The sequence below is a fragment of the Lycium ferocissimum genome, chromosome 5 (genome assembly GCF_029784015.1).
Source record: "Lycium ferocissimum isolate CSIRO_LF1 chromosome 5, AGI_CSIRO_Lferr_CH_V1, whole genome shotgun sequence".
In the NCBI taxonomy this organism is placed as follows: Eukaryota; Viridiplantae; Streptophyta; class Magnoliopsida; order Solanales; family Solanaceae; genus Lycium; species Lycium ferocissimum.
This window is the reverse complement of record NC_081346.1, coordinates 14,861,483-14,871,279: the sequence shown is the minus strand read 5'-3', so window position 1 is coordinate 14,871,279 and position 9,797 is coordinate 14,861,483. Positions and strand designations below refer to the sequence as shown.

The following is a 9,797-nucleotide window of genomic DNA, read 5'->3' as shown; positions in this document are numbered from 1 at the left end:
ATAAGATTAATTCTTTCTTGATTTGGTAAGTAAATGATCTAATTCTTTCTTGATTTGGTAAGTAAATGATCTTTCTGAATAAAAAACTAAAGGCAAAATGAAGACTCTTTTTGAACCGAAGGGAGTAATTACATCTATTTGATGAGTCAAATATATTGTTTCACTAAAATTCTCTCAAATATTACTAAATTTAACTATAAAAGATATTCTCTCTGTCTCATTTATATGTCATTTTTTTGTTGTACACGGACCTTAAAAAATATTAATTAGGAGTGGCATTTGACTAACTTTACCCTTATTTATGTCTAATTTATAATCTATCTTCATTGAATATTTACTCTATTTATGTGTCATATCTAGTAATGATAAAATTCTAGTAAGAGTGCTATTTTCTCATTAAAAAATTATATGAATTCGACGTTTCAGTAAGCTGTGTACGTCTTGTTGTGAGCGAGGATCCAACTGTGATTAAAATAAGGAGTCGCATGGGGTGTTAACAGATTGCTCCAACAACTAATAACATTTGTAATGGTGGCTGTCCATGTGTTTCCTTGATAGCAACAATAACCTAATCGGTACCTTAAAAAAATAAAACGAATTATTTACAGTATATACTGTCTTTGTTTATGAAAATGATATGCTAAAAGACTAGGTGCTTCCCTCCCTAAGCCAAACTCACTCTTGTCCACATACTTCCCTTCTTTCATAATTCCTTTCATCTCTTATTTACTAAACCAATTGACATTTTCAACTTTTATTGTCTTTGGTGATAACGATCTCTGCCTTTGCCTTACCACCAAAGATGTGATGCAGTGGCTGCTGTTGTTGCTCCCTTTCTTAATCAGAATCTCGAAATATAGAAAAATCCTTGATCCCGAATGGCCCTACGAGGTGCGAATCCGAACACCGGTGGGAAACCCAAAAAAGAAAAGATCTCTGCCTTTGCCTTAGCAATATTTGTCCACTAGTTTTCATCATAGTATATTGCTTCTCCAAGTTGCCGGGAGGGGAGGGGGGTTGTTATTTCCACTAAAAATCTATAGAAGTTATTTCCACTAAAAATCTATAGAAAGTTGGTCTTCGTCTACTTGTTGAGACCCTTGTCGGTATGCACGAGGACAAGTCTTTGGACCTTACAAGTGCATCTAACAATTGTTTTTATCATGCAACAGGGCATCACTTCTGGTATTGATCAGAAAAATAGCATAAGATGACGCCACTCCTTATGTACTCAACATTGAGGACATTGAAACCTACCGAAATGTTGTGTCTCGGTCATAACGCCCCCACTACACAAATAAAACGGACCTATAACTCGTTATTAAATCAGTTTGGACACAAATAGTAACGAGTGATTGAAATATCAGCAGTTGGAACAACGAATGAGTTTAAGTGCTAGTCTAGTTAATAGTTCCATTAGTAGTTCACCACGCTTTCAGTAGAAGGAGATGCTATACAGGAGCTTCCGTCGATGCTGTTTCTCAAAATTATTGATGATATCATCAATTGTATCCTCCCAATTTTCAGTCGCATCAAGCTGCAGACAGAAATTATATAATTAGTGAAAGATGAATCATAATTTATATTGGAGATATTATGAAGAACCACAAAACACATACTTCTTGGCACAAAAGCAAAGCTTGACGACCTCCAATTGCTGCCTCCTCATGGTTATCTTTTACTTCTAAATTGATTACAAGAACCGGCTTCAAGAGAACTTGATTTCTGTTATGAATATCTGCATTATCAGACCATTGTTAGAACAACTATGGTTGAGATCCACACGACACCCATCAAGAAATGTAGGGAGACCAAATTTCCAAATTATGCGGAAGCAGAACACATAATGCTCAAACTTGAACTTCAAGTGAGGAAACATCCATGATTTTAGGTGCTCTTGCCGATGTATAAAACCTTTTGCTATCATAGAATTACAAAGACTGGTGTACCACAACACACAATGAGAACAATTCTATGCAGCTCCTAAGGAATATATAGCATCGATTTGGCCAAGAAACTCTATGAAGATCTTGCTTTTAATAAGACAAACATTTAGCTATACTATGATTCAGCAAGACGCGTCACGACTACAACCAAATTTGCCAACCAGTTGCAAATGACAAAAAGAAAGATTGGAAAGGAGGACCAATGAGATCTTATATTCAACTTTAGCACATACAAAATCTGTTTAAGCACTCAAAAGTAAGTATAGAATGAAAATCTGCTCAAGGTAGTGTAAAGCATTTGATTCATTTGATTAAACCCTAAGCAGAAGTAGTACCATAGACCCTGGAACAGTACAACGGAACATTGGCTCTTGTCATCATCAATCAATACCACTCTCAACTCAAAACTAGTTGTTGGGGTTGGCAATATGAGTCTTTCGTATCACTCTATTGCTTTCTATTTGACATATATATTTCTTTGCAATACTATTGTGAGACGAATGATATTATCAGCTCACATCTTTTAATATCATTGTTCTCATAACCGTTTTTCCTGTTTTGGTAGAAAACCTCCTATTGCATTGCGCTACCGCAGCACTTCTATGTTCCAGCCATTTTATTTTAGTTCTGTGTTACATTTTCATATGTATATATACCATTCTCTTGGAAGACTTAACCTAGCATAGGAGTGGGTCATATGGAAAGAAAGAAATAGGAGGGCATTTGACGGGGTGAACAAGATTTTGCAAAATTGCATAGGAGTGCCTTGTCTCTAGTTACTTTTTGGTGTACTTACGAGGTCCCTATTTGTATAGAGGATTGGATCTCTTTTGTTGAGAACCTTATTTTGATGTAGGTTCTTTCATTTTGGTAGATGGCTTGTATACGGATTTTCCCAATTGTTAATAAAATTATTTACCTTATTTAAAGAGAGAGAGAGAGAGAGAGAGAGAGGGGGGGGGGGGGGGGGGCAGGGGGGTGGAGCGGCTTTTTAGCCTAGCTATCTGAAACATTGGCATTTAGGCACCACAATCTCATCTGAAACATCGGCATTTAGGCACCACAATCTCATCTAATCTCACTTTTCCTAATCTCATTTTACCTTCACTCACCTTATGAGAGCTAAAAGCTTTTTTTTTATTTTTTTATAAAGACCTTATGAGAGCTAACCTTGTTGTGCATATATTCAATCTCACTTTTACAGTTCTACTTATTCTAAAACCTTATTCTCCGGAATGCTCCTCCACTGTTCTAACTTTTTTTGAAACTAGTAACTTTGTATTCCTCAGCATTAAGGGTATGCTGGCCACCTCCAAAAATTTACACTTTACTGAAAGAGAAATACTTAAAGTAATCCTAAAAAGTCCACTAACTGAACTTTCTCTTCTACATATTGTTCTTTACACCAAAAACTTAATGAAGTAATGACCTTCCATTGGATCTTCTGCAATGAACTTTCTCTGCCCTTAAAAATTCTGTCGTTTCTTTCCTTCCAAATGTTCCACCAGATGCAGGCAGGAACTGTTTTCCACCAAATATTCTGACTCTTGCTCCCTCCCCTTCTTATCCAACAGCTTAGAAGGTCTGCAGTATGTTCACGCATAGTTCAGTTCACCTTAGCCAAGTTAATGAACAATGCCCAGACTTGTGCAGTAACTTTACAATGAAGGAAAAGGTGATTGTTTGTCTCTAAAGCCTCCTTGTATAATGTGCATCTTGAAGCAATGTTAATTCCTCTTTTCTGCAGTGCTTCATGAGTCAAACAGGCGCTCCAAGCTACCAGCCAGGTGAAACACTTCACCTTAGTTAGTGCCACACTCTTCCAAATGGATTTCCAAGGTCCTGGTGTCCTCCCTGAAATTTCAGTCAAACCCTTGTTGTACAATCTGTTCACAGAGAACAGTCCATCTTGATTGTGCTTCCATGTCAATTTATCTGGCTCAAAATTAGTTCCTTTGAATCCACCAATTACTGTCAGTAGTTCTGCTACCCATGCTATTTCCCAATCATTTAAAAGTCTTATGAAAACTAAATTCCAGCCTTGGGGAGACCACATCTCCTCTATTGTACTATCTAGATTTGTGCTTATAGAAAATCAGCTAGGAAACAGTAATTGTAATGTCCCCTGTCCACTCCAATTTTCCTTCCAGCAAAGAATCTTGTCACCCCTACCCACCTTGTAGTTAACATTTGCCTTCAGAGCTAGCCAGAAAGCTCTAATGGTCCTCCCTACCCCCACACCATAGGTATTTGTCACCTCATTTGTACACCATTTCCCATTTTGGCTATACTTATGTTGGATCACCTCTTTCCATAGTGCCTGATCTTCCTGATTATATCTCCATAACCACTTCATGAGTAAGTTTTTATTCTGTAATTTTAGGTTCTTCACCCCCAATCCTCCATGCATTCTGCTTTGTTGAACTACTTCCCAATTTACCAAGTGGAACTTTTTTTCCTCATTGTTTCCTTGCCATAGAAAGTTTCTCCTTAGAGTGTCCAAAGCCTTAACCACCTTGCTTGGGATAGGAAATAAGGACATCACATATGTTGGCAAAGAATCCAAGACTGAGTTTTGAGCCTTCCTCCCAAGGATAGGTATTGAGATTTCCATAGAGCTAGTTTCTTTTCAGTCTTCTCTATGATGCCATCCCAGACTTCCACTGCTTTATGCATTGATCCCAAAGGCATTCCAAGATAAACAGTAGGCAAATTCTCAATCTTGCAATTCAAAATGCTTGCAAGCACTTGGATCTGCTGCACCTCCTTGACTGGGAAGATACTGCTCTTCCTCCAGTTGACTTTCTCCACTGTTCTAACTTACTTAGACACTCTCACTACTTTTGTCAATTAACACAATAACATCTGCAAATACCATGCAGTAAGGAACCTCATTATCTATTCTATTGCCTATTGGTTAGCACATCTATAGTTATGGTCACAAGTATTGGATCAAGGTAGATCTCTAGTGTAAACCTGCCATAATTGGAAACTCCTCTGTATCTCTTTCTGTTCTTCTTACAATTGTAACTATTCCTTTGCATATATTCCTAGTTTTAAGGCATTTACTTAAGTACTGTATAATTTAATTTCTTCTCATGCACCTATCAAAGATTTTTCTTGAGACTTCATTATATGTTTTCTCGGTCCATAAATATCACACAGAACCCTTTTTTCCTTTTATTATAAAATTCAATCGATATTCTTAGAGAAAATATAGCAGGATAGATTTTACTAACTATGCCACAAAATGATCGGAAGGAAAGAAGAAAAAAGAGGCACAGCGGAAAAAAAAAAAAAAAAAGGGGGGGGGGGGGGGGGGGGGGGTGGGGACGTAAATATAATAACATTGTAATTTATGGTCCAATCACAGAGTTCCAACATCAAGAATATCTAAAATTGAAGACACTTGCCATTCAGGAAAAAAAAAAAAAAAAAAAAAAAGAGAATATCTGAGCCTACTCTGCATTGTAAAGTAGCAATTTGTACATCCCAGCTTATACCTTCTCTGGTCAAGAAACAGAAATTATTTGGGATAGAGGGACAATTTTTTCCAAGATGAGTAAACATAGTAAGAGTACTGCATCTAGGAATTGGCAAAATCACTCCAGATAGCAACTCCTTGAGATTAATTACATAGCCAGTTCCCAGAAAGACCCTGGTCCCCGAACTCTCTTGCATCTCAAACTACTTTCCTTACTCTCCTACCACCATCATTATTCTATATCAAGGTTACAGCACTCACAGAAATAGATAGTAAAACTAGTGGCTTTTTCCTTTTAGCCTCCGAAAAGCAAGCCAGGAATACCTCTGCAAGAGATAATCATATTGAAGTTTTTCTCACTCAAATGTCCAAGTCATGATCTACTGCAACTAGAGAGCAGTTTTGGACAATCTTCACCTTCAGTACGTAAACAACTTACAATTGCAAGGATGACACTTGGCAACTTAGCCTCGTACTGTATACGTCTATACAGAGGTTGTTATGAGCATTAAGAATTATTCATCAGCTGCTCCATGGCTATCTATCAGCTAGTTGCTATATGAAGGTAACCAGTCAAGTAAAGTACACACTCTTGGAATTGGGGAATTGCACATATTATAATTATCTCTTGTAGCACTGGCTCAACGCAAGCTTCCCATTTATAAAATATTACTGTACATTACTTATCAAGAATAAAAAAGTTCAAATTCATGTAATCAAATAAGTCTAACCCAGGCCATCATATAAATCTTTTTTCCTGACCTTACTAATGTGCAAATTATTTCAACTTCATTGAGCAAGCTGATACACAGAGCTCATTTAAGTGCAACCATTTGGCAGGGTTCTCAATCCATCATTTTCAAGTAAAACGTAAACGTAAATGTAAATGCAAATGAGTATTTACTATTTACCAACCTTCAAGCACCAAATCAAAAACTTTTTCTTCAAATGTAAGTACGACATCAAAGGGACCATCAGCTGCATTTTCCTGCCAACGTTGAGGTGCAAGCTTTACACCTAAGTTCCTTTTCAGCATAGGCAATATTCCATTTCGCTTGTACCTGAAAAATTGCAACTGAAGCTCAATCCCTAATCCCGATTAAAACAAGAGGATTCTGAAAATAAAGCAATATTTGCCAACAATTATAGGTCTAATAGCAACTTCATCATTTAGAAACATACTGGACGTTGTAACTTTTAATCCTGCAAAGGAACAAGTCGCCACATTTTTATAGCTTGGAAGATCTTCAGGATTTTGATTCCAAAATATGCAAACTTCACCCGTATTCAAAAGTCAAAAACTTAATAAGTGCTGAAATTTATCCTCAAGAATAAACCAACTCCAAATACAGGTAGAAATTCTGTTACAGACACCCTATCTCATTTGAACTAATGATAGACACTGTCGCCCCTGCGAGTGGTTACATAAAGTCCTCCTAATCTATTATGCTAATAGTCCACTAAAGTGAGCAAATTAGAACAAGAAATTAGGCATCCAAAAGCTTCAAGAAGATAATCGAAATCCTAGCACAGTTAAAATCCTTAACTCGCTACATGTAGCGTAAATAACAGTCGGTATGGGTGTGTTTGGTAATTTTCTCATGTTTGGTTGGTCAAAATATTTTGGAAAACACTTTCTGTAGGAAAACAAGTTCGGAAAATGACTTCCTAGTGAGAGTAGGGAAAACAAGTTCCATAAGTGACCTTCCAAGTTAGATTGTCTCCTCCTCATCCCTAATATCCCTTGGCACCCCGCCCCCACCCCACCCCTATAAGGTTTTCCTAGATTACTTGAAACAATATTATTTTGTTTACTTATCAAACACACTAGAAAATAAGTAAGAAATCATTTTCCTTCATACCAAGCACACTCTACACAGAATTAGGGTTATTTATTGGCAACTGAGGAATTAACAAATAAAACAAAGGAGAAGATATAGAAGCAGAAAGGTGAAAATTGGCGTACAGTTCGAGGTCTTTGCGGCGGAGTTCATCGAACATGTGTTTATAGGGAGTGCCGAAATCGTAAACATTGGGTTCCCTAATAGAAGGACCTGGAAGCTTAACGTGTTGCCCAGTACCGTATGAGGCCACATCAAAGCCCTCTCTTTTCAGCAGACAATGGGCCTCCATGCTTCGATTCTGGTTCGATGAGCACACCATCGCATACCGCAGCTTCATTGTTGATTCCGGCAGTGTTTTATTCTTGTATTCCAGATGAAATGAATTCGTCGATAGCTACACTTCTGGAATTTGCGCCTGCGCCCCGCAGAAGAGTAGCTTCAATATGTGCTTTTTAAGTGAAACAATAAGCACATCGTTTGAATACTGGATAGAACCCTTTTAGCTAAAAAGTCACCCAAAAACAAAATTTATTGCAACAAATTAGGTTGATAGCCACTTTTGGTCCCTCGATTAGTGATTCTAATCTTTATAAAATAAATAATACTATCTGATTAAATATATTAATTTAAATTAATTAAACTGTGCACTTTTGATCATTGTTCTCTATGAATATGCACAAACTAACATAACTAATTTCCATTCAACAATTTAATTACTCATATAATACGTTGTTTTTTATAAAAAAAATTATTATTACATAGGGGGGTAGGGAAAAAATAAAATGGGGAAGGAGATTAACGTGGAGATTTAATTCTCACCAATAAAATGAAAGTTCGGGTAATAATCAATCAAAATTAATAGATCCCTATTATATAATACGTTAAATTTGTATTGTCACTTTATATTGACTGTAGTAAAATTTTATAAACACTCAAATATAATATAATTTTTGTATGGAGGAATCAAAAGCATAAATAATAAGAAGAAGAAAATTAATGGTGACACAGGCAACAAGATTTTAAATTTTTATATTTTTAATAGTTTCATAAGCGGAAATTGAAAATAAGGGCAAAAATGAGACCTTTTTATAACGACAGGGTCATAAAATTACCCAACTATTAGTGAATGGCAAAAATGCTCCTCTGCGGAAAAATACAGGGGCAACTTTTAACCCTTTCCCATTTACCAAAAAAAAAAACATTTTTAACTTTTCTGTGTTAAGTAAAATAGGTGTTAATGGTACAGTTCGATGGTTATTTTATAAATTCATGCCGTACACTTTTCGGTTATTTTATTTTGTATAACTAAAATCAAACATTTCGAAATTGTCCCATCACATTGATTTCTCTTCGATATTGGTACGGTACGTAAGAGTCACATGTATAAGTTAGAACATGATATTATTCACACTTTTTTAGGACTTTGGCAAAGATTTCTCTAGATATTTTTACTGTTTAAAATGTGATTAATCAAGGGAGCATGAAAGACGATAAAAATAAAGATACGTCTCACTATTTTACAGTACTGTAAAACAAAGTTAAACTAAGATAAAAAAAAAAATTAGATCAGTCGAGTGGAGAGAAGTTAATAAAGATGGGGCTGAACACATTTAAATTTACTTGGTACTATTCAGTATTTTTTAAAATTAAAAACCTATTTAATTATTCGGTACGATTACAAATTTATATAAAAATCTAGATTTTATTATAAAAAATTTAAGGCCAAACTCATCGATAGACACCTGTGGTCGTCCAGTTTTTTCACTTGAACACCTCAACTGAATCCTATTTCATTTAGACACTTGAGGTAGGGTTCGACTGTGTCATTTAAACATTTTTCACTAAATCGGCCAAATTTACAAAGTGTGTGCAATGCACTCGTTGCTGACGTGGCAAATGACGAATAAAATGAGGACATGTGTCTTTTTTAATTTAAAGAACACTATTTTAAAATATTTAGTAAAAAATAAAAAGTAATACTCTCAAAAAGAAAAAAGAAAAAAAACTTGATTCACACCCAATCAGAGATGGACACATTATTAACAAAAAGAAAAAGAAAAAAAAAAGACACATTGAAAATTCTGAAATGAATAGTTAGTTCTTGGTGTTCTTCACCATCTTCATGTTGTTCTTGTTACAATCATGATTTTGATCCAAATTTTCAAGAGAAACTCCTCCAAATTTGTTATAACGATCAGCTAAAGATTCCCCACAAAGATCGAAAGACAATCCAACATTAATTTCTCAAAATTTTCATCAAATCATTAACCCATTGTAAACCTTCAAGCTTTCTCAAAACCATCAAATCATTTTTTTTTCTTTTGTTTATTAAATAGATTTATCCAAATAAAAAGCATCTTTCTTGTCCCGTAAACGCTTAGGGAGAGAGAGGGTGGTGGCGGTCTTGATTTTTTACGGTGAACAAAATAGTAATGGTGGAAGGTTTGTTAAATTGAGAAGAAAGAGAAAAAGAATAAAAAAGAAGAAGGAAATAAAAAGAATTTAAAAAAAAAAAACTATTTT

At 35.5% G+C, this 9,797-nt stretch overlaps 1 protein-coding gene and 1 long non-coding RNA gene across 2 annotated transcripts; both read right to left on the bottom strand.

Moving 5' to 3' along the window:
• Positions 1–1,201: 1,201 nt before the first annotated feature.
• On the bottom strand, positions 1,202–7,819 carry LOC132056175 (uncharacterized). Its single transcript, XM_059448258.1, has 4 exons — positions 7,397–7,819; positions 6,346–6,491; positions 1,620–1,738; positions 1,202–1,537 (listed from the first exon to the last, which is right to left on the bottom strand). The coding sequence occupies exons 1-4, from the start codon at positions 7,609–7,611 to the stop codon at positions 1,436–1,438; spliced, it is 582 nt and encodes a 193-aa protein (XP_059304241.1). The 5' UTR covers positions 7,612–7,819; the 3' UTR covers positions 1,202–1,435.
• On the bottom strand, positions 6,762–7,386 carry LOC132056176 (uncharacterized). The gene is made up of 2 exons (XR_009414742.1): positions 7,198–7,386; positions 6,762–7,154 (listed from the first exon to the last, which is right to left on the bottom strand). It is a non-coding gene; the product is annotated as an uncharacterized LOC132056176 (long non-coding RNA).
• Positions 7,820–9,797: the final 1,978 nt, after the last annotated feature.

Excerpts from the sequence above, each read along its gene's own strand:
- LOC132056175 (XM_059448258.1), bottom strand. The coding sequence starts at position 7,611 with ATGAAGCTGCGGTATGCGATGGTGTGCTCATCGAACCAGAATCGAAGC. Across the intron at positions 1,739-6,345 it reads TTTTGATTTGGTGCTTGAAG|ATATTCATAACAGAAATCAA; the intron begins GTTGGTAAATAG and ends CTGATAATGCAG. Across the intron at positions 1,538-1,619 it reads CTTTGCTTTTGTGCCAAGAA|CTTGATGCGACTGAAAATTG; the intron begins GTATGTGTTTTG and ends TTCTGTCTGCAG.